Genomic DNA, 25,678 nt, shown 5'->3' on the forward strand with positions numbered 1-25,678 from the left:
TGACAAGTCCTACAATGCATTAGAATTGCATCATCATTTATTATACCTGTCTGCTTTATGAAAAGTGTGACCAGGAGATTAAATAGTCAACATAAACAGTTGCATAGAAATTGTGTCTACAACAATGTATGCCTTCTGACATTCTACAGTCTGTCAGTTTTGTGTTGTTTAAGAAGATGAATGTGACTACTGTGGTGCCAACATGATTCAAGGTGTTATCGTCATAGACACATTGTTGAAAATTGTTGCAACAAACAGGGAACACCTGACTAGAAACATGACAAGGAGAATGTCCTACCATGTGACCTGGATCACCGACTTCCCCATGGGGTCCTTGCGGTCCAGCATGGCCCTGAGAGAGAGAGTGAGAGAGAGAGGTTGGTGAACGGCTAACTCCAAATATAGTTGTTTGAAATGATTTCATCATGGGTTGCTTTTAACTTACAGGGTTTCCATTTGGCCCAGGAGGTCCTCTTGCTCCTGCCTCCCCCTAAAACACAGATGACATCAATGCACTCACAATCATTATTGGTAAAAAAGTATGGCCCCACAGACTCAACAAATAGTTGTTTCAAACATACATTAACATCATTAAGATAAAAACATTTGCTACATCACAAAAGTTTAATTATCCAAGCCATAGCAAAGAAATATGGCACAAGAGACTTAAGTGACCCAAGATAGTGTCACTGCGCCCTTCTTACACTAGTTCCTTGCACCATGGCCGTTTGGCCGGCAGATTTCTCATCCCCAAAGCCTCCAGCCATCTGAGCTCCCAGTCCCTGGAGAAACAGAACCGTGATTTAGAGTATTAGAAATGCAATCTGCAACTCAGGGAACACTCAGCATCTCAATGGGACAGCTAACAGTCAGGGGGGCTGCCCTGTCCCCATACAATGCTTCTCAATAGGTGATAATCAATCTGCTAATGTTTTATGGTTAGGTACGTTCATGCCCCCCCCCCCCCCGATCCCATTATCACCTCCCCCCACTCCACTCCTCTACTTCACGCCTGGTATCAACTGCTGCCTCATTAGTCAGGTGAAGCTTCCTGCCATCCAGGATCTTTATACCAGGCGTTGTCAGAGGAAGGCCCTAAAAATTGTCAAAAACTCCAGCCACCCTAGTCATAGACTGTTCTCTCTGCTACCGCATGGCAAGTGGTACCGGAGTGCCAAGTCTTGGTCCAAAAGGCTTCTTAACAGCTTCTACCCCAAAGCCATTAGATATCTGAACAGCTAATGAAATGGCTACCCAGACTATTTGTATCCCCCCTCCCCACCCCCGCTACACTGCTGCTACTCTCTGTTTATTATCTATGCATAATCTCTACCTACATGTACATATTACCTCAATTACCTTGACTAACCTGTGCCCCCGCACATTGACTCTGTACCGGTATCCTCTGTATATAGCCTCGCTACTGTTATTTTAATGCTGCTCTTTAATTATTAGTTATTTAAATTTTTTCTTATCTATTTTTTACTTAACACTTATTTTTCTTAAAACTGCATTGTTGGTTAAGGGCTTGTAAGTAAGCATTTTCTCTGTTGTATTCTGCACATGTGACAAATAAACATTTGATTGGATGCAGTCAGTCTCTCCTCAACTCTTAGCCAATAGAGACTGGCATGTATTGCATTTATATTAGCCCTCTGATTACAATGAAGAGCAAGACGTGACTCTGTTCTGGGTCAAACAAGGACATTTCTAAGTGACCCCAAACTTTTGAACGGTAGTGTATATTTAACCAATAAGGCACGAGAGGGTGTGGTATATGGCCAATTTACCACGGCTAAGGGCTGTTCTTATGCATAACACAACGTGGAGTGCCTGGATACACCCCTTAGTAGTGGTATTTTGGCCATATACCACAAACCCCAGTGCCTTATTGCTATTATAAACTGGTTACTGTAATTGAGCAGTAAAAATAAATGTTTTGTCATACCCGTGTAATACCACAGCTGTCAGCCAATCAGCATTCAGGGCCACCCAGTTTATAATTCCCATTATACATTGTTTATGAGGGGTGGATATTGTGGTACTTACCCCTGGTGGACCCTGGTTTCCTGCAGGTCCGGGTTCTCCTGGATTTCCAGGCACACCAGGCTCTCCGTCATATCCTGCTGCTCCACGTAGCCCCTTCAATTAGAGAATGTCATGTTCATATAAACAGAACGAAGCAAAGCATTACAGGTTCATACGGTGTCATTCATTATGTGCCAAATCATAACTGGATGTGAGACCTACATTTCTGCTCAAATCATGTATTGATATCAGTGAGACTTGAGTTACGGATCTCCATTTAGGTTTAGTAATATATGTGTAGACATTCATATTGCCTTCTGGTTCTAAAGCATGTTTTCTAGTTGATATGCAATGACAGTGGATGATGAAAATGGCCACAAATGAGAGAGAAAATGATTACAGCGTATGCTTGACAAAACCGATAAATTGAATCAAGGGTGTTAAACATAATATGAGGCAGACCAGCAACATATGTTATAAATCATAAAGACTAATGTTGTTTTGCTAAATAATATTCTGCTTAATGTATGCCCTCAATATGATCAGCATTCCAATGAGGGCAGCATATACATTCATCATTTATGTTTTGTTGTGTGCTGAATTTAAACAAAATACATACGTTTGCGGAATGGGTCTATCGGAATGTTTTCTAATGCTAATGTATTGTCCAGTTTTGTTTGCGCAATCTCTTGATCATCAAGACATAATTCATCAAAGAGACAAATCTCCAGAAAGTGCACAGCACATCAACTTGAACTATCTTCAAGTCATGTAGTCGCCATTATCTTTGAAGACATTGTATTATATTTAAGCATGACAATGAAAGCCATTAATAAATTAATCCATCTAATTATATTATAGTTATCACATAAAGTAGTTGCTTCTCTGAAATATTCTAATTCAATAGTGACCAAGTAGTAAGTTTATTATCATGTCTCAGCTTGATTAGCCTCAAGAAAAAAATTAAGGCTATGCTATACTTTAAAAAAGGCTTGAGGGGGTGTGGTATATGGCCAACATACCACGGCTAAGGCCTGTTCTTAGGCACAATGCAAAGCGGAGTGCCTGGATATAGCCCTTAGCCGTGGTATATTGGCCATATACCACAAACTCCTGAGATGTCTTATTGCTATTATAAACTGGTTACTAATGTAATTAGAGCAGTAAAAATAAATGTTTTGTCATACCAGTGGTATACAGGCTGATATATCACGGATATGAGGTCATGAGCGCTCTGGAGCAGGTTTCATCAAGGATTTCTCTGAACTTTGCTCCATTCATCTTTCCCTCGATCCTGACTAGTCTTCCAGTCCCTGCCCCTGAAAAACATCCCCACAGAATGATGCTGCCACCACCATGCTTCACGGTAGCGATGTTGCTAGGTTTCCTCCAGACGTGACGCTTGGCATTCAGGCCAAAGAGTTCAATCTTGGTTTCATCATTTAGGTGCCTTTTGGCAAACTCCAAGCGGGCTGTCTTGTGCCTATTACCGAGGAGTGGCTTCTGTCTGGCCACTCTACCATAAAGGCCTGATTGGTGGAGTGCTGCAGAGATGGTTGTCCTTCTGGAAGGTTCTCCCATCTCCACAGAGAAACTCTGGAGCTCTGTAAGAGTGACCATCGGGTTCTTGGTCACCTCACTGACCAAGGCCCTTCTCCCCCGACTGCTCAGTTTGGCCAGGCATCCAGCTCTAGGAAGAGTCTTGGTGGTTCCAAACTTCTTTCATTTAAGAATGATGGAGGCCACTGTGTTCTTGGGGACCTTCAATGCTACAGAAATGTTTTGGTACCCTTCCCCAGATCTGTGCCTCGACACAATCCTGTCTCGGAGCTCAACAGACAATTCCTTCGACCTTATCTCAGCTCACTGGTCACCATAGCAACACCCACCCATAGCACACGCTCAAGCAGATATATTTCACTGGTCATCCCCAAAGCCAACACCTGCTTTGGCCGCCTTTCCTTCCAGTTCTCTGCTGCCAATGACTGGAACGAATTGCAACTTTAAGCATCAGCTGTCAGAGCAACTTACCAATCGCTACAGCTGTACACAGCCCATCTGTAAATAGCCCATCCAACCAACTACCTACCTCATCCCATATTTGTTTTTGTTTTTCTGCTATTTTGCACACCAGTATTTCTACTTGCACATCCTCATCTGCACATCTATCACTCCAGTGTTAATTGCTTAATTGTAATTACTTCGCCACTATTGCCTATTTTTTCCCTTACCTCCTTCTCTTCTTTTGCACACACCGTATACAGATTTTTCTATTGTGTTATTGTGTTTGTTTATCCCATGTGTAACTCTGTGTTGTTGTTTTTGTCACACTGCTTTGCTTTATCTTGGCCAGGTTGCAGTTGTAAATGAGAACTTGTTCTCAACTGGCCTACCTGGTTAAATAAAGGTGAAATAAATAAAAAATACATTTAAAAAATTGCTTGGTTTTTGCTCTGACATGCACTGTCAACTGTGGGACCTTATATGTGTCTTTCCAAATCATGTCCAATCAATTGAAATGATCACTGGTGGACTCCAATCAAGTAAATGCGTGTCAAGGATGATCAATGGAAACAGGATGCATCTGAGCTCAATTTCGAGTCTCAAAGCAAAGGGACTGAATACGTATGAAAGTAAGGTATTTCTGTTTTTTATTTATTTATACATTTGCTAAATGTTCTAAAAACCTGTTTTCGCTTTGCCATTAGGCAGTATTTTGTGTAGATTGATATGAAAAAAAGTTATTTAATCCATTTTAGAATAAGGATGTGGAAAATGTCAAGGGTTCTGCATACTTTCTGAATGCACTTTACCTCAAACATCTTTCCCAAATCAATCAACATTTTTATGTAACAGTCACTGTGTTGACTGGACAGGTGGGTCCACATGGATCATACTACTTCTGAGGTGCTGTCACATAAAAGCGATGGGTAATCACACTACTGCTTTAGTCCCAGGACAAGGAATGATAAAGGATTTGAGATTTGGCAAAGATCCAGTTTGAATCAAAACGCTTTTTTTTGTCAATGTGCCAATGGAAATAATTATGCAGTACAGAACTCAAGCTTTGCTAAAGCATAATGGATTTTCTATGTGAGTCATGTTTGGAACGTACAGGTCTTCCTTTCTGTCCTCGGTCCCCTCTGAATCCTGGCGATCCGGGAGGCCCCTGTTTTAGGACAAACAGATGAAAAATTCACAATAGCGTAGACACAATAATGTTCCTCCATAAAGCCCATGATAATATCATTACTATGGAAACAGAGTAAAGTCATTCCGGATGCTCTGTCAAGTACAGTTGTACTACACAGGAATGCTTTCAGGTCAAGTTAAAGGTAACTGCTCTCTTCTGCCATCTAGTGTCGACTCAAATAGTTTTACAAAATCAACACCACAGCTGAGAAACAGCTGGTTAAAGCTATATGCACCAATAAAGCTGTATGTTGTTGAATCGCAACAAAGTTCCATATCATAAACTCAATTTATAATAGACTTTGAAAACAAAGTGAACTATAAGCTTACCATAGGCCCAGGACGACCTCTGATCCCAGTCACCTGTGGTACTTCTCCAGGTTCTCCTTTCTGACCCTACAAACGAAGAGCAAGAAGACAGACATTGCTCCACCGTTTAAATTCAAGTAGTAATACGATTTTATAAAGATGTATCACAATGATATACTAAAGCTTACCCTGTAGACTCTGCCACCATCTGAAAATGACAGAACACAACAGACATAAAGAATCATGTCACAAAAGCATCTAGTCTACGGAGTGGAGTTAATTCTTATTTTCTTCATAGCGGAGCACTGGGTTCACACGTAGTTACATTAGTAGTTACACATTCATGAACAGTTCACACTGGGTTCTCTCGTAAGAAATGTTTTTCATGACTTGGGGTCACAACAAATTTTAGGTCACGCTTTCTAACCACTCACCGGGTCTGCCGTTGCCACTGGTGTCTGAGCCGCCCTCGCTCTGGCAGATGGGACAGCACTCGCCCTCGGGGATGGTCACCTTCTCACAGTTGGACAGTTCATCGCACTGGATCTCATCGCACAGGACGGAGCCGCTGTCGCACACGCAGATCCGACATGGCTCTGGTTTCCAAATGTCTCGGTTGGTGTACACCTGGCCGTCGACCGTGCAGCCCGCGTCATCTCCTGTGGAAGGCGGGACCAACAGGACAGGTCAGACAAAGGTCAGAGGTCAGCCATGGGAAGTCAAACTTAATGCCCCCCTTCCTAAACATATTTTCTGAATGCCAGGATATGAAATGAAACAAAATAATGGCAATAGGAAAAAGAAAACTCATGCTCTACAGAAATATTTTAAGTGGACGACAAAAAATATTAAATACTTAGGATGCTTAATAAGTGACAACAAACAACAAATATATAAAGATAACTTTATCCCATTTCTCAACAACATGAAAGCAGATCTAATTGAATGGTACATACCAAGAGTGTGCAAGGCTGCCATTAAGGCAAAGGGTGGCTATTTGAAGAATCTCAAATCTCAAATATATTCTGATTTGTTTAACACATATGTGTTATTTCATCGTTTTAATGTCTTCACTCTCATTCTACAATGTAGAAAATAGTCAAAATAAAGAAAAACCCTTGAATGAGTAGTGTAGATGTTCTAAAACGTTTGAACGGTAGTGTATATGGAGACTTTAGTGACAAAAATAAGAGGTTACATATATGCAATTTAAAAAAAAAATGTTTCCTGATCTTTCTTAAATCTCTTAGATATAGGATAGACACATTAGAACAAACTTCCTTTTGCGTCTATCTGTTGTTTCATGGACTTCATCTGTTAATTGATGCATTTATATGGTCTAATAACAGTAAGGTCAAATAAATGTTTTCAGCAAATCATTTTGGTATATATTTTTTTGATACGTCAAGAGGTCTTAAAATTCAAAATCAAATAGCAAAAATATCCTTGGTATGACCGTCTTAAAACAATTCCATATAGCTTAGTAGTATTTTGGACTGACCAATGTAGATATTTTCAAATAAATGCAACTTGAGTTTCACAACAGTTTTATTTGAAATCTTTTGGACATCAGAGCAATCTTAAGGGGATCCTATTTTATTCAGAAAATGATATTCATATGATAGTTAAGATATAAAAAACCTTGCAGAGAGCATATCCAACTGACAATTTCTTTGAAAAAATAGAAACTTTTGGCACTAATACTAAAAATAACTGATATTGCACAAGATGGAGGGAATGTTGGAATATACTGTATCTAACAAAATTACAGCGAAAATGTAAGCTTAATCAAGTATAAACTAATGTATAGAACTGAAGAGACAAAATGCACAAATTCTACAGTACAACGGCAGAGTCATGTCTGAAGTGACAATAATGCATCCATTATTTGTCCGCGGTCAAACGACCACCCCTCATCACTGTCAAACTCTCCCTAAAACACTTCTTCTAATCGACCTGGCCTGGGTATCCTGGAAGGATATTGACCTCATCCTGTCAGTTGAGGATGCCTGGTATAAATAAGCATGCCCCTTTCAAAAAATGTAGAACTAAGAACAGATAAAGCCCGTGGTTCACTCCAGACCTGACTGTCCTCGACCAGCACAAAAACATCCTGTGGCGTATTGAACTAGCATCGAATAGTCCCCGCGATATGCAACTTTTCAGGGAAGTCAGGAACCAATACACACAGTCAGTTAGGAAAGAAAAGGCTAGCTTTTCAAACAGCATTTGCATCCTGTAGCTCTAACTCCAAACATTTCTGGAACACTAAAGTCCATGGAGAATAAGAGCACCTCCTCCCAGCTGCCCACTGCACTGAGGCTAGGTAACACTGTCACCACCGATAAATCCACGATAATCGAGAATTTCAAAAAGCATTTCTCTACGGCTGGCCATGATTTCCTCCTGGCTACCCCAACCCCGGCCAACAGCTCCTCACCCCCCACAGCTACTTGCCCAAGACTCCACAGCTTCTCCTTCACCCAAATCCAGATAGCAGATGTTCTGAAAGAGCTGCAAAACATGGACCCGTACAAATCAGCTGGGCTAGACAATCTGGACCGTCTATTTCTAAAATGATCAGCCGCCATTGTTACAACTCCTATTACTAGTCTGTTCAACCTCTCTTTCATATCGTCCGAGATTCCTAAAGATTGGAAAGCTGCCGCGGTCATCCCCCTCTTCAAAGGGGGTGACACTCTAGACCCAAACTGTTACAGACCTATATCCATCCTGCCCTGCCTTTCTAAAGTCTTCGAAAGCCAAGTTAACAAACAGATCACTGACCATTTCGAATCCCACTGTACCTTCCCCACTATGCAATCCGGTATCCGAGCTGGTCACGGGTGCACCTCAGCCGCGCTCAATGTATTAAATGATATCATAACCACCATCGATAAAAGACAGTACTGTGCAGCCGTCTTCATCGACCTGGCCAAGGCTTTCGACTTTGTCAATCACCACATTCTTATCGGCAGACTCAACAGCCTTGGTTTCTCAAATGACTGCCTCGCCTGGTTCACCAACTACTTCTCAGATAGAGTTCAGTGTGTCAAATCGGAGGGTCTGTTGTCCGAACCTCTGGCAGTCTCTATGGGGGTACCACAGGATTCAATTCTCGGGCCGATTCTTTTCATTGTATATATCAATGAGGTCGCTCTTGCTGCGGGTGATCCCTTGATCCACCTCTACGCAGACAACACCATTCTGTATACATCTGGCCCTTCGTTGGACACTGTGTTAACTTCTTGCGACTATAGGGGGTGCTGTTTTCTCATTAGCATAATTTGCATTACAGATTAAACGGCTTCCTACTCAATTCTTGCTCGTACAATATGCATATTATTACTATTATTGGATAGAAAACACTCTCTAGTTTCTATAGCCGTTGGAATTTTGTCTCTGAGTGAAACAGAACTCAATCTACAGCACTTTTCATGATAGGGAGTCAGATTTCAAACGTTTTGGCCACTGATCTGGAGTTAGTTTAAAGCTCACTGTAAATGCTATGGAGAAACAGACACTTCTTACGTCTTCCCCTGGATGTCAGTGCGTGATGACGCTTTGAATGGTGTCGATTGCGCATTCAGTTTCTCTATAAGACACCAAATAGCGGAAGTAGCTTCCCTTTGCTGCCTGCGCCTTGCGCGCGAAGGACATCGGACTCGCCTCCTTCCAAGCGTTAGTTTAGCCAGTAATATTTCTCCGGTCATGTTTTTACCCGTTATAGGTGTTAACAGCATCATAAGGTAGTTAATTTGAACCGTTGTATAGCAATTTATATCCTTTTAGTGCGATTTTGAGGCATTGCTTTGTTGTGCACTTTGACGCGCTGGGCACATTTCGGGGTCCCGGTCGTACGTTAGTGGGCATTTCGACGGACAAGTGGACATCTTTCGACCAAAAGAAGATTAGACCCAAGAAAGGATTCTTTGCCCAAGATTCTGATGGAAGAACAGCTCACAGTAAGAACAATTTATGATGATAAATCGTGTTTCTGTCGAAAAATGTTAAACGCTTACGCCGCCATTTTGTTTTGTATAGCTTCGCTTGGCGCAACCTGTATTGAAAAGTAAGGATCATTTAAAAAATGTAAATAAGCGATTGCATTAAGAACTAATTTGTCTTTCGATTCCTGTCAACCCTGTATTTTTTAGTCAAGTATATGATTAGCTATTGATTAAACTAGATCACTCAAAGATGGCGACCGACATTTCCAGGCTTGTTTTGCTACTATTTTCATTGTATAACCACGTTTTTTATGGCTAAATATGCACATTTTCGAACAAACTGTATATGTATGTTGTAATATGATGTTACAGGAGTGTCATCTGAAGAATCCTGAGAAGGTTAGTGAAAAAATTAATATATTTTGGCGATGATACGATATCGCTCTCTTTGGCTAGAATCAGTGCTCGGGTAACGTTTGCGTATGTGGTATGCTAATATAACGATTTATTGTGTTTTCGCTGTAAAACACTTAGAAAATCTGAAATGTTGTCTGAATTCACAAGATCTGTGTCTGTCCATTGCTATGTGCTGTGTATTTTTAAGAAATCTTTTATGATGAGTAAATTGGTAATACATGTTGCTGTCTGTAGTAATTCTAGGAGCTTTGGTGAGATTTGTGATGCTAGCTGCAATGGCAAACTATGATTTATACCTGAAATATGCACATTTTTCTAACAAAACCTATCCTATACCATAAATATGTTATCAGACTGTCATCTGATGAGGTTTTTTCTTGGTTAGTGGCTATCAATATCTTAGTTTAGCCGAATTGGTGATAGCTACTGGTGTTGAGAGAAAATGGTGGACAAAGAAAAATTGTGATTTTTGCTAACGTGTTTAGCTAATAGATTTACATATTGTGTCTTCCCTGTAAAACATTTTAAAAATCTGAAATGGTGGCTTTATTCACAAGATCTGTATCTTTCATTAGGTGTCTTGGACTTGTGATTTAATGATATTTAGATGCTACTATTTAATTGTGACGCTATGCTAGCGATGCTAATCAGTGGGGGGGGGGGGGGGTGCTCCCGGATCCGGGGTAGAGGCTCGTTAGAGGTTAACAAACCTCTAAACGAGCTTCAATGCCATACAACACTCCTTCCGTGCCCTCAAACTGTTCTTAAATGCTATTAAAACTAAATGCATGCTCTTCAACCGATCGCTGCCTGCACCCGCCCGCACGACTAGCATCACTACTCTGGACGGTTCTGACTTAGGTATTTGTGGACAACCACAAATACCTAGGTGTCTGGCTAGACTGTAAACTCTCCTTCCAGACTCACATTAAGCATCTCCAATCCAAAATTAAATCTAGAATCGGCTTCCTATTTCGCAACAAAGCCTCCTTCATTCATGCTGCCAAACATACCCTCGTAAAACTGACTATCCTACCGATCTTCGACTTTGGCGATGCCATTTACAAAATATCCTCCAACACTCTACTCAGCAAGCTGGATGCAGTCTATCACAGTGCCATCCGTTTTGTCACCAAAGCCCCATATACCACCTACCACTGCAACCTGTATGCTCTTGCCGGTTGGCCCTCACTACATATTCGTCGCCAGACCCACTGGCTCCAGGTCATCTATAAGTCTTTGCTAGGTAAATCTCCGCCTTATCTCAGCTCACTGGTCACCATAACAACACCCACCCGTAGCATGCGCTCCAGCAGGTCTATCTTACTGGTCATCCCCCAAGTCAACAGCCACTTTGGCTGCCTTTCCTTCCATTTCTCTGCTGCCAATTACTGGAACGAATTGCAAAAATCGCTGAAGTTGGAGACTTATATCTCCCTCACTAACTTTAATCATCAGCTATCTGAGCAGCTTACTGCAGCTTACCGATCGCTGCAGCTTACCGATCGCTGCAGCCCATTTGTAAATAGCCCACCCAACTACCTACCTCATCCCCAAATTGTTTTTATTTACTTTTTTGCACACCAGTATTTCTACTTGCACATCATCATCTGCACATCTATCACTTCAGTGTTAATTTGCTAAATTGTAATTACCTCGCTCCTATTGCCTATGTATTACCTTACCTCCTTATTCCATTTGCACACACTGTATACAGATTTTTCTATTGTGTAATTGACTGTACCTTTGTTTATCCTATGTGTAACTCTGTGTTGTTTTTTTCGCACTGATTTGCTTTATCTTGGCCAGGTCGCAGTTGTAAATGAGAACCTGTTCTCAACTGGTTAAATAAAGGTGAAATAAAGAATCCATGCCTTCTGGGAATGCTATAATATCCAAAAGTTATGGGTAGAGTTAGAATAGTTGGCTGTCAGAAGTATTACAATGTAAATGTAATTTTTATCCACCTGTCTGCATAATTTCAAGATAGGGCATATGAGGGAGCAGTGAGAAACCTCATGGGATGGACTATACTTTTCCCATCAATCATCTTGATAAAATGCATTCTTAAAAACTGGAAATCAACCAATCCTCCATTGTTAACACAATGGAAAGGTCAAATCCTTTATTATCTAAATGTAGAAAGTGGGTGGGCGACAGAGAGAAACAAAACAGTGCAGTTTGAGGCCATCTGGCGGAGAGTGATGCAGGCCCTGGAGATGGGAGGGTGAGTATGGGGGTCTGGGTAGGTGTGATGTCGTTGATGTTTGTGTGTGTCTGTGTGTTGTCATTTGTATGTGTATGTTTTGTATTTTTAAAGAAATATAATAAAAAATATTATCTAAAAAGATCAAAGTGATTACCTCAAAGGAACTTTGATGGTAAAGAGCATATTAGTGAGATCTGCTTTCTGTGTAAAAATGTATGAGAACAGGGACAGGAAAAAATTGAACGCTCAAAATTACACCACTGCTCTTGAAATTCACTTTAAAGATTATGTGGTGTCATTTTTACAATATGTTATAGCTAAATGCTACAAATCATGGCACAGAGGATGGCACAGAGAGATGGCACAGAGGATACCCAGTTCTGGGTTACTATTTTAAGATAGGCTAGATGTTAAATGTTGAAAAAGAGAAAGTAACATGAAGACACTAGAGCAAAGCCCTGGTTAAATGTTATACTTCAGACATGTTTTCATAGCTCACTTCCTATTAGCTTTATAATAGATTACAGGTTTCCTCCCTAGACCTTGACATCGCTAAACCTTCTGATTTCTTTGCTATCATGCAGTATCACTGACAACAAAATTAACACAAACCCAATTGGACACTTTAAACACAGAAGAGTTCATGCAGGGCCTCCTGAGGGGCGCAGGGGTCTAACGCACTGCATTGCAGTGCTTGAGGCATCACTACAGACCCGGGTTCGATCCCAGACTGTGTCACAACCGACCGTGACCAGGAGTCCCATAAGGCGGCGCACAATTGGCCCAGCATCGTTCGGGTTAGGGGGCTTTCCTTGGCTCATCGTGCTCTAGCAACTCCTTGTGGCAGGCCGAGCGCCTGCAGGCTTACTCAGTTGTCAGTTGAACAATGTTTCCTCTGACACATTGGTGGAGCTGGCTTCTAGGTTAAGTGGGCGGGGTGAAGAAGCGCAGTTTGGCAGGTCATGATTCAGAGGACGCATGACTTGACATTTGCCCCCCCCCGAGCCCATTGGGGAGTTGCAGCGATGAGACACGACTGTAATTGGATATCATGAAATTGGGGAGAAAAAAGGGGGTAAAAAAACAAACAAATAATAAATCAACAACAGTTAACTGTAAAGGTGTGTTAAGCATTAATGTGGAACATATCTTTTCCATTAGGTACTGGATAAAATCTCAGTTCAACTGCAGGGAAAAGAGGGTTCTGGAAAAGGTGATTGTTGGTTATAGTAAAATCGCCCCACTGTCAGACATTAGCTAATTTCCTCCAAACTAATTCCTCTAAAGCTTGACTTACAGGAAAAAAGAAAGACCCAGACACCAATGAAAAATGTCTCTGCATGCAGTTCAAGTCGAAAGTTTAAAGACACCTTAGCCAAATACATTTAAACTCAGTTTTTCACAATTTAACATTTAATCCGAGTAAACATTCTCTGTCTTAGATCAGTTCGGATCACCACTTTATTTTAAGAATGTGAAATGTCAGAATAATTGGAGAGAGAATGATTTATTTCATCTTTTATTTCTTTCATCGCATTCCCAGTGGGTCAGAAGTTTACATACACTCAATTAGTATTTGGTAGCATTGCCTTTAAATGGTATAATTTGGGTCAAACGTTTCGGGTAGCCTTCCACAAGCTTCCTACAATAAGTTGGGTGAATATTGGCCCATTCCTCCTGACAGAGCTGGTGTAACTGAATCAGGTGTGTAGGCCTCCTTGCTCTCACACGCTTTTTCAGCTCTGCCCACACATTTTCTATGAGATTGAGGTCAGGGCTTTGTGATGGCCACTTCAATACCTTGACTTTGTTGTCCTTAAGCCATTTTGCCACAACTTTGGAAGTATGCTTGGGGTCGTTGTGCATTTGGAAGACTCATTTGTGACCAAGCTTTAACTTCCTGACTGATGTCTTGAGATGTTGCTTCAATATATCCACATCATTTTCCTCCCTCATGATGCCATCTATTTTGTGAAGTGCACCAGCCCCTCCTGCAGCAAAGCACCCCCACAACATGATGCTGCCACCCCCGTGCTTCACGTTTGGGATGGTGTTCTTCGGCTTGCAAGCCTCCCCTCCCCCTTTTTCCTCCAAACATAACGATGGTCTTTATGGCCAAACAGTTCTATTTTTGTAACGTCAGACCAGAGGACATTTCCTCAAAAAGTATGATCTTTGACCCCATGTGCAGTTGAAAACCGTAGTCTGGCTCTTTTATGACGGTTTTGGAGCAGTGGCTCTTCCTTGCTGAGCGGCCTTTCAGGTTATGTCGATATAGGACTTGTTTTACTGTGGATATAGATACTTTTTTGCCTGTTTCCTCCAGCATCTTCACTAGGTCCTTTGCTGTTGTTCTGGGATTGATTTGCACTTTTCGCACCAAAGTACGTTCATCTCTGGCAGACAGAACGCATCTCCTTCCTGAGCGGTATGATGGCTGCGTGGTCCCATGGTGTTTATACTTGCATACTATTGTTTGTACAGATGAATGTGGTACCTTCAGGCATTTGGAAATTGCTTGAAGGACGAACCAGACTTGTGGAGGTCTACAAATCTTTTTCTGAGGTCTTGGTTGATTTCTTTTGATTTTCCCATGATGTCTAGCAAAGAGGCACTGAGTTTGAAGGTAGGCCTTGAAATACATCCACAGGTACACCTCCAATTGACTCAAATTATCTCAATTAGCCTATCAGAAGCTTATAAAGCCATGACATAATTTCCTGGAATTTTCCAAGCTGTTTAAAGGCACAGTCAACTTAGTGTATGTAAACTTCTGACACACTGGAATAGTGATACAGTGAATTATAAGTGAAATAATCTGTCTGTAAACAATTGTTGGAAAATGTACTTGTGTCATGCACAAAATAGATGTCCTAACCGACTTGCCCAAACTATAGTTTGTTAAAATAAGTTTGTGGAGTAGTAAAAAGCTTGAGTTCTGTACTGCATAATTATTTCCATGGGCACATTGACAAAAAAAAGCATTTTGATTCAAACTGGATCTTTGCCAAATCTCAAATCCTTTATCATTCCTTGTACTGGGACTAAAGCAGTAGTGTGATTACCCATCGCTTTTATGTGACAGCACCTCAGAAGTAGTGTGATCCATGTGGACCCACCTGTCCAGTCAACACAGTGACTGTTACATAAAAATGTTGATTGATTTGGGAAAGACGTTTGAGGTAAAGTGCATTCGGAAAGTACTCAGACCCCTTGACTTTCTCCACATTTTGTTACGTTACAGCCTTATTCTGACAATACCCTATAATGACAAAGCAAACGTTTTTGCAAATGTATAAAAAAAAAAAACTGAAGTATCACACTTAAATAACTATTCAGACCCTTTACTCAGTACTTTGTTGAAGTACCATTGGCAGCGATTACAATCTCAAGTCTTCCTGGGTATGACGCTACAAGCTTGGGACACATATATTTGGGGAGTTTCTCACATTCTTCTATGCAGATCCTCTCCAGTTCTGTCAGGTTGGATGGGGAGCTTTGCTGCACAGCTATTTTCAGGTCTCTCTAGCGATGTTCGATCTGGTTCAATTTCGGGCTCTAGCTGGTCCACTCAAGGACATTCAGAGCCACTCCTGCTTTGTCTTGGTGAAGGTGAACCTTTGACCTAGTCTGAGGTTCTGAGCGCTCTGGGACAGGTTTTCATCAATGATCTATCTGTACTTTGCTCTGTTCATCTTTCTCTCGACCCTGACTAGTCTCCCAGTCCCTGCCGCTGAAAAACATCCCCACAGCATGATGCTGCCACCACCATGCTTCACCGTAGGTATGGGGCCATGTTTCCTCCAGACGTGACGCTTGGCAATCAATGGAGTTAATCTTGGTTTCATCAGATCAGAGAATCTTGTTTCTCATGGTCTGACTCCTTTAGGTTCCTTATTGCAAACTTTGTGCCTTTTACTGAGGAGTGGCTTCTGTCTGGCCACTGTACCATAAAGTCGTGATTGGTGGACTGCTGCAGAGATGGCTGTCCTTCTGGAAGGTTCTCCCATCTCCACAGAAGAACTCTGAAGCTCTGTCAGAGTGATCATCTGGTTCTTGGTCACTTCCCTGACCAAGGCCCTTCTCCCCCGATTGCTCAGTTTGGCCAGGCGGCCAGCTCTAGGAAGTCTTGTTCGTTCCAAACTTCTTCCATTTAAGAATGATGGAGGCCACTGTGTTCTTGGGGGCCTTCAATGCTGCATAACTTTTTTTGGTACCCTTCCCAGATCTGTGCCTTGACACAAGCCTGTCTCGGAGCTCTACGGACAATTCCTTCAACCTCATGGCTTGGTTTTTGCTCTGACATGCACTGTCAACTGTGAGTCCTTATATAGACAGCTGTGTGCCTTTCCAAATCATGTTATCACTTGAATTTACCACAGGTGGACTCCAATCAAGTTGTCGAAACATCTCAAGGATGATCAATGGAAACAGGATACACCTGAGCTCAATTTAGTCTCATAGCAAAGGGTCTGAATACTTATGTAAATAAGGTATTTCTGTTTTTATTTTTAATACATTTGCAAAAATGTCAAAAAAACTGTTTTTGCTTTTTCATTATGTGGTATTGTGTGTAGATTGATGAGGAAAATATATAATTTAATCAATTTTAGAATAAGGCTGTACCGTAACAAAATGTGGAAAAGGTCAAGGGGTCTGAATACTTTCCGAATTTACTGTATAACATAAAAATATGACATTTTTATTACACTCTACATTTTGAATTCTTATGTGAATTTACAACACATCTTCATGGGTTTACCTCATTTACCTACTCCAAAGGCAGCAGAGAGTAGGCTATATCAAGAAAAGTTCCCATACGTTTTAACACAATTTATCCACAGTTACAACCAAATACTTATTCATTATGATGAATCTTTTTATCTACTTAATTATTTATTGAACTTCAATTCTACCAGGTACGTAAGTTGACTGAGAAGAACACATTCTCATTTACAGCTAAACCTGATGAAGAGATGCAGGGGGAAGGAGAGTGGTTGAACTGTACTGTAAGCTGCATTAGCATGTCTAGGTAATCATGATAATTGACAAAAGAAACAAGCTAATTTATCAAAGAGCTAAGTAGTGTAAGCTCATGGAGTAGAAGTGACATGCAGATCCTTTACCTGTTACCATTGTAAACACCAGGTGGCACCCCTGAGCTTCATAGGTAACCCCTTGACAAGAACACACCTCACAGACTGGTCAGTGCCAGACTGACAGTGGAACATGTCTACCAGGCCAACAGCTCTTACAAAATACTAATTTTATAGCGTTCAAATGTTTCCATTTATTCAAATGTGTCCATGTATATATTTTCTTCAGTGAAACCTGTGCTGTGAGGTCTGACTGGTTGGAAACAGACTGAGCAGTCGGCTATGTCATCACTTTGGCATTGTGGGGTTAATGGCTCATTCCAGATAATCTTCTAAATGAACCATGTGTTAGTTCACTCCACAACATATACAAAATGACCACAGGCAGAGTTTTCCCTGAAGTCAGACTTCCTAAAATGGATGCCGTAGACCATGACCAAAATTTAACAAAAGTATGAAAAAATGATGACAAAAACTATACACAAAAATATCATCCTGGAATATTTGGTTCACCAGGATCTTATGTTCTATATTGGAGGGAGATATAGTGTGTGAAAGAGTTTGACTATACAGTGCTGTGCTGACTACTCAGCAAAGAGAAGAGAGAACAGATAAGGAGAAACTAAAACTCTTATTCTGGGAACTGGATCAAACAAAAGCAAATAAGTCCATGATAACCGCGTAGAAAGCCTGTGGGAGGATGTTACTGATACCATCAATCACTTTTGCCTTAACAAGGAACAATGAGGACCATATGGCTATCCCGGCACAGCCCGAAGAGGACTGGCCACCCCTCATAGCCTGGTTCCTCTCTAGGTTTCTTCCTAGGTTTTGGCCTTTCTAGGGAGCTTTTCCTAGCCACCGTGCTTCTACACCTGCATTGCTTGCTGTTTGGGGGTTTAGGCTGGGTTTCTGTACAGCACTTTGAGATATCAGCTGATGTACGAAGGGCTATATAAATACATTTGATTTGATTTGATTTGATGTCAAATTAGAAGGAACTACAGTCTTGTCCAGCTACAATATGGCGTGATCAAATATACTGTAAGTAAATTTAAGTGATTGACTGTGGCAGAATTAAAGGTTTTTCCCATGCCCCAATGAATGTCTGTGGTTATGAGTCATGCCGCCCCCATCAGCCGCCACACACAGCAACCCCCCACCGACACCCACCCTTATGTCTCAGAAAGCCGTATGGCGGTGGTGGTGGAACACTCCCCCTCCGTGGCAGCGTTGATCCGTAGAGCCTGTCCTCCACCATGTCTCCATTCTTTATCTGTGGACCTCTCTGTGGAACCAGTTCTTCACTCTACACTAGTCTAGGCTACTTAATAAACAGTAGATAGGCCCTCAGGAAAGATTCTAGGTTGTCCATGTTCTAAACATTTGATGAGTCTAAAAAGTCCCGGGATGGGTTAAGTTGCTTGCTAAAAGCTCTGCTGTCCTGCCTCCAAGTACCATCCATAACTAAAGCCGGGACTTTCGTCAATGAAAACCAGTTTCCAGGCTATTGCTCTGTGAGAATGGACATTTGGAATAATTGAATCAATAAAACACTGGAACAAACAAAGAAGAAAATCATCTTCATATGAATTCATACATCAAACATGTTTTTGCAAACCACAATGACATTTTTGTTGTTATTGCCGTAACTGACTGATTGAAAAGGTCTTGGTTTGGATTCCTGTCCCCATGTATTTACTGTGTTTCTGTAACCTTGCAGATGTATTGTTATTATTTGTGGCAGATTCAAATTGACTACTGTCACATAGGACATTTCACATCAGCTATATACAATATGCACATAGTTTGATTTAGTTCGCTTTTCTGAAACTCTCCCACAGAAAGTATTGCGCAACTGGAGAAGTGGCGGCCTGGCTTACTATAGGTCACGCTCATTGTGTAGTGTCACAAATATGACAGAAATGTAGTCAATAGTTATAATCAATGACATTTAAGCTATGGAGCCTGTAAGAGTCTTTAATAGCCTAGTTGTGCTCATCCTGTCGAGCTGATTGGTGAGTGTTGGTAGGTGCAAAAAAGGATACACTCGTATGTTGTAGTGGGGCCCATTTTTTTCTGTGTTTTAATATAAAACAATACTTGTTGATGTGTACATTTCAGAACCATTTTGTACATCTGAATAGCAGTTTGACCAATCTACCTTGTTTTATTTGAGCGCTAAAGCAATACTTTTTGTACTTTTTTGATTTAAAATACGCTCTCAGACATGTCATCCTGGAGCCAGGCCTACTCGTGCCCTCATAAACGCTCTTTGCAAGTGCACCCAGCAGCATTGGGTTGACTCTTACAGGTAGGATGAAAACAACTACATTGACCATGATCCTTTGCTTGTTATGGACACTTTCACCATGATCCTTAGTGATTTTTTGGTACCATTCAGCCCCATTCAGCAATATGGCATGCTTCAAATTCAAATACTTCCAGCTTCATGTGCCATCAAGGGTTTTCCATAGGAATACGTGGATGATGTCAGCGCTATCACTATCTAAGCTGACATGTTGACCACACCGCTCACATTACATGCGCGAGTGTTGTAAAATAAATGTACACATACATGTTATTCAATCCAAACTGCCCGTACAATGAGCGTTTGCGTAGCCAGACTCTAAATAGAACTTGGTTCTATGTATGATGCGTGATGCGCTGCAAGTCCCGCCTCTCCTGTCACCTCATTGGTTTTTAGGAGCATCTACCCACGTGGGTGATTGAAAGATCAACTGAGGTCCACTCTCCAGTCCAGTTGGTGGTGGTAAGACACCTTAAAGTTGGTTGCCAACTGCCATATAAAGTCCACAGAAGAAGAAGAAGAAGAAAAAGAAAAAGATTACTAGAAACTAACTATGTTTCCCCTTTTATCTATGGATTAATTGTTGAGATCACACGATAGAGATCACACAATTTTGTGTGACTCAAAATGGGTCAAAATTCTACAAAGATCCAGAAAAGGGACCTTGTGCATTTTAGGTGAAATAACATCCCAATGTTTACATCCCAGGACAAATTAGCTAGCAACAGACAAAATCGTGCGTGCCCGGTCTAGTCAGTGCAGAGCTTGGAAAATGCAACCCCCCACCCCCTCTCCTCTCAGATTAATTCATTGCAGGTTCCATACTTTCCTCGAACAGGTAAAAACCTGCTAACAGTGAAAAAACATGCTGCCCCCCTTTTGTGGAGTTCGTCTGAATACTAATGTATTTCTCACTCAGACGGACCACTCCTGTTTGAGAACATGGACTTTCTCTAGGTTACTGAGAATGACAGAATGTTTAGTTGTGTTCTTAGTAAGACTCCCTAGACTGTTAAACTACCTCGGGGGAAACAAAAGCCAGATAAAGCTTACTACAAGCTCTATGGAGACGCAAGATTCGGAGCGTAGCAATGTATTTTTTGTCACAAAAGGTGATCCTTGAAATCCAGAATTCAACATACTTTTGTATTACCTGAAAATTGAGACTCGTCGTATCATTCATTCCACAGCCGTGGGGGGCAGTGTTGTTGCTTGGTTCCTTGATCTGATCAATAGGCTTTATAGGCTATTCATCAAAGTAGTCTGTTTTGCATTGATAACCAAATATAATCTCAGCGACTGTTCAAACTGTAAACCAAACAAGAATCCATCCAAAAAAAAAGTAAAAACAAATGATTCCAGGCTATTGTGAAATGGTTGAACCTGCTGTAGCCAACTAGCTAGCCATGTTTTATCTTTCTCCGTGACCAATAAATGATGACGTTCTATTTGTAGCTGATATGGGAATTAATACACAAGCAGCATATCAAACTGGGATAATGTTTAAGGTTACACCAGCAAGTATAAGAATATTTTCCACAGCATATTATTTTATTATACATCTGATTATTTCACATGGAGATGTGGGAAGCTAATAAGGCTAGATAGCTTGCTATATTTTTAGCCAGGCTAAAGCCAGGTAGCCAGGCTGCCATCTAGCTACTACTGGCAAGGGAAGGGAAACACCATATTCACGCCACTTCGATACTGAAGTGAATTTTTCTTAGCAGTGTAGGGAAACTTATGCAGCAGGCTAGGATAATTAATGTAGCAGGTTAGGAGACTATGGTTAAGGTTAGGGTAAGGGAACATTCTCTCCTAACCTGTTAAGAAAATCACTTTGTATCGAAGTGGCGTGAAAAGTGTGTCCCAGCAAGGGACACACTTTTCCGTGCGTTCACAAAATGAAATGACAAGCAAAAAAATTTAACTTTGCTATCACCCCCTTGGGAATGGGAGTGGGACTGGTGAGGATATCATGTTGCCAAAAGGTGTCCGCTGCTCCAAAAATCCCCCTCCACCCACGCACATGCACGTAGATCGTTGGAGCGGAGCTTGTAGTGACCTTAAAAGTGAACCGCAGCATCCAAACTTGAACGATGTCAAACATCTATGATCAAATTCCAGTGAATCTAGCAGAAGGTGAAAATTAATGGGTACTTCATGGATTTTCCTTGGCTAATGTGGAAATACTCATAACACGTTGTGTTTGGGGAGTAGACTATTGCAGCCAGAAGTGTAGAGGTTACAAAATGACCTGATGGAAACAATGAGTCATTTATACTCAACTCTCTCTTTCCCAAAAGCAAAAAAAACTCAATGCCAGCCAAACTGTTTCAGATAGTAGGCTTACGTTTGTTCAAATAGCAACATGTCCCGAATGCTCTGTCAGGTGTCAGACACATCCAAAAGCAGCCTAATCCTTTTGATATGACTTAGTCATTTTATTATTGTTTGTTTTCTATGTAGGCCTGAACAGATCTTCCATTTGGGAAGACCAGAGTGTTCCTGCTGACAGTGTTGATCCTGTAGGAATACTGTCAGCTTTTTCCAGGTCATCCTGATGAGTTACAGATGCTGGGTGGCTTTGCGGCTGCTGTGGTGCCTGCTGTGGTGCCTGCTTTGAACCCTTTGGTGTCAGAGCCTACATAAATCTCCCAGTTTCTCCTCCCCTTTGACGCCCTCCTGTCAATGGTTTACTGAGAAAGCTATCCAGGACAATGATTGGTCACACACAACTGGGTCACTATTGTGTCTATGAAGCTTAATGAAGGCTTCCTAACCATTTTTAACCTCCCGGGTGGCGCAGTGGTCTAGAGCACTGCATCGCAGTGCTAGCTGCGCCACTAGAGTCTCTGGGTTCGCGCCCAGGCTCTGTTGCAGCCGGCCGCAACCGGGAGGTCCGTGGAGCGACGCACAATTGGCATAGCGTCGTCCGGGTTAGGGAGGGTTTGGCCAGTAGGGATATCCTTGTCTCAGTATGTAAAAATGTAATAAAATGTATGCACTCTACTGTAAGTCGCTCTGGATAAGAGCGTCTGCTAAATGACAAAAAAAGTAAAAATGTAAATTAACACCTAGGTAGATGTTTCACAAATAATTTATAAGTAAATGCCATAAAGGGCGATTTGACAGGTCCTTACACCTGGCATTATTGCCACGTAGCAGACGGCGTATTATGTGTGCAGCTTTTGAAGGCTTCATTAAGCCTTTTTATAAAACGGGTGGGACTAATCCTGAAAGCTGATTGGTTAAAATCAAATTTCATCCGGTGTCTATTCCACAAGTTACCACCGGCTAAATCTATGACGTTGAAATGCCTACTCTATTCCATCTCACTGTACAATCCACTGTCTCATCAGCCCAGCCAGGCAATTTAATAAACTTGATCCCCACTGTAAAAAGCATCTCGACATTATCTCCCATTTCATTTAGACTAGCAATTGGTTTTCAGTAGCAAATATTTGTATAAACCTTGCTGTCTATCTCCCTGACATTTGCAACATTGTTTAAATATTGCATTTCAGTCTCCAGCTGTCCCATAGTAATGAATGTGTAGGGGTCGGGACTCGGGATGAGTCAGATAGGCAGGCAGCTTTTCTCAGTCAGTCGAAATCATGAATCAGCTTAATTTTTTGGAATATATACAAAGAAACGGCAAAGAAAACAAGTCAAACTAAAAGAGATGCAGTTAGTTTGCAATCTTTCCAGCTTCAGTTTGAAGTGATTGTGTTAGCTGTGATGTTGGCTAGCTCTGAACAACAGTGTCCTGATGAGAGAGCACATTTCTATGCCAGGTGAAATATCGCATCATTAGCTCATTGTTATGGATGTATTCAAATATATGTCACTAGAAAACAGATTAAACAAATGCAAATGCAGCTACTTTGCCGTTATTCTGGATGCAGTGTTTGACGTGACTGTAAGTTAGCTGTAGTTGGCTTGCTAGCAAGCAAGGGATAAGAACATTGCCAGTCAGTATGGCAATAGAACATTTAGAACGAACAACTGGATACAGAACAAAAAATACTTAACTGGGTAGCATATCTGGCAACCGAACCAATAGAATGAAACACCAGCTGGCTTGGGTAGCAACCCTAGATTTGTGTTGGGGCTATATCTTGTGGAAAAATGAAATAGTATGATTAAATTCATACAAATAATTTTTTTAATGAAAATATGTCAATCAATATTTGAATATGTTGGTAACCCGTTGTATAAAAGTGATAATGCCCTCGAAGCCGGTGTTTGGAGTATATATTGGCACGCTTTGCCGGTCCTCGACTTTGCCTCGGGCCTATATATCCTCCAAACACAGGCTTCTCTGGGATTATCACTTAAATGACATACAGTGGGGAGAACAAGTATTTGATACAATGCTGATTTTGCAGGTTTTCCTACTTACAAAGCATGTAGAGGTCTGTAATTTTTCTCATAGGTACACTTCAACTGTGAGAGACTAAATCTAAAACAAAAATCCAGAAAATCACATTGTATGATTTTTAAGTAATTCATTTGCATTTTATTGCATGACATAAGTATTTGATACATCAGAAAAGCAGAACTTAATATCTGGTACAGAAACCTTTGTTTGCAATTACAGAGATCATAGGTTTCCTGTAGTTCTTGACCAGATTTGCACACACTGCAGCAGGGATTTTGGCCCACTCCTCCATACAGACCTTCTCCAGATCCTTCAGGTTTCGGGGCTGTCGCTGGGCAATACGGACTTTCAGCTCCCTCCAAAGATTTTCTATTGGGTTCAGGTCTGGAGACTGGCTAGGCCACTCCAGGACCTTGAGATGCTTCTTACGGAGCCACTCCTTAGTTGCCCTGGCTGTGTGTTTCGGGTCGTTGTCATGCTGGAAGACCCAGCCACGACCCATCTTCAATGCTCTTACTGAGGGAAGGAGGTTGTTGGCCAAGATCTCGCGATACATGGCCCCATTCATCCTCCCCTCAATACGGTGCAGTCGTCCTGTCCCCTTTGCAGAAAAGCATCCCCAAAGAATGATGTTTCTACCTCCATGCTTCACGGTTGGGATGGTTATCTTGGGGTTGTACTTATCCTTCTTCTTCCTCCAAACACGGCGAGTGGAGTTTAGACCAAAAAGCTCTATTTTTGTCTCATCAGTCCACATGACCTTCTCCCATTCCTCATCTGGATCATCTAGATTGTCATTGGCAAACTTCAGACGGGCCTGGACATGCGCTGGCTTGAGCAGGGGGACCTTGCGTGCGCTGCAGGATTTTAATCCATGACGGCATAGTGTGTTACTAATGGTTTTCTTTGAGACTGTGGTCCCAGCTCTCTTCAGGTCATTGACCAGGTCCTGCCGTGTGGTTCTGGGCTGATCCCTCACCTTCCCTATGATCATTGATGCCCCACGAGGTGAGATCTTGCATGGAGCCCCAGACCGAGGGTGTTTGACCGTCATCTTGAACTTCTTCCATTTTCTAATAATTGCGCCAACAGTTGTTGCCTTCTCACCAAGCTGCTTGCCTATTGTCCTGTAGCCCACCCCAGCCTTGTGCAGGTCTACAATTTCATCCCTGATGTCCTAACACAGCTCTCTGGTCTTGGCCATTGTGGAGAGGTTGGAGTCTGTTTGATTGAGTGTGTGGACAGGTGTCTTTTATACAGGTAACGAGTTCAAACAGGTGCAGTTAATACAGGTAATGAGTGGAGAACAGGAGGGCTTCTTAAAGAAAAACGAACAGGTCTGTGAGAGCCGGAATTCTTACTGGTTGGTAGGTGATCAAATACTTATGTCATGCAATAAAATGCAAATTAATTACTTAAAAATCATACAATGTGATTTTCTGGATTTTTGTTTTAGATTCCTTCTCTCACAGTTGAAGTGTACATATGATAAAAATTACAGACCTCTACCTGCTTTGTAAGTAGGAAAACCTGCAAAATCGTCAGTGTATCAAATACTTGTTCTCCCCACTGTATACCGTGTGTAGTGTGACCTAAAACTGCCTTTGCATTTTCAGTGTTGAAATTGGTGTTAAGGACTCCGAAATGTCTTGTCAGCAACTAGTTACTACAAAGTGTCAGTTCAAAGTGAATGTAAACCCTATGATACCTGGCCCTCTGTGCTTTGTTAGAGGTGTCCAGAGGAGTTGCCTCCCTTCAGAAGGTTATAAACAACATTATTTC

General features: G+C 41.5%; 1 protein-coding gene across 1 annotated transcript in view; it reads right to left on the reverse strand.

Annotated features, from left to right (window-relative positions):
- Nucleotides 1-25,678, reverse strand: part of col5a2a (collagen, type V, alpha 2a) — a 71,128-nt gene that overhangs the window by 19,841 nt on the left and 25,609 nt on the right. Inside the window, exons 2-9 of the mRNA XM_055870366.1 lie at nucleotides 5,964-6,188; nucleotides 5,718-5,737; nucleotides 5,551-5,616; nucleotides 5,144-5,197; nucleotides 2,050-2,142; nucleotides 705-782; nucleotides 446-490; nucleotides 299-352 (exon numbers count right to left, since the gene is read on the reverse strand). Coding sequence (XP_055726341.1) covers nucleotides 299-352; nucleotides 446-490; nucleotides 705-782; nucleotides 2,050-2,142; nucleotides 5,144-5,197; nucleotides 5,551-5,616; nucleotides 5,718-5,737; nucleotides 5,964-6,188 — 635 coding nt within the window. The remainder of the gene's footprint in view (nucleotides 1-298; nucleotides 353-445; nucleotides 491-704; nucleotides 783-2,049; nucleotides 2,143-5,143; nucleotides 5,198-5,550; nucleotides 5,617-5,717; nucleotides 5,738-5,963; nucleotides 6,189-25,678) is intronic.

This window comes from Salvelinus fontinalis, chromosome 19 (genome assembly GCF_029448725.1).
Source record: "Salvelinus fontinalis isolate EN_2023a chromosome 19, ASM2944872v1, whole genome shotgun sequence".
NCBI classification, from domain to species: domain Eukaryota; kingdom Metazoa; phylum Chordata; class Actinopteri; order Salmoniformes; family Salmonidae; genus Salvelinus; species Salvelinus fontinalis.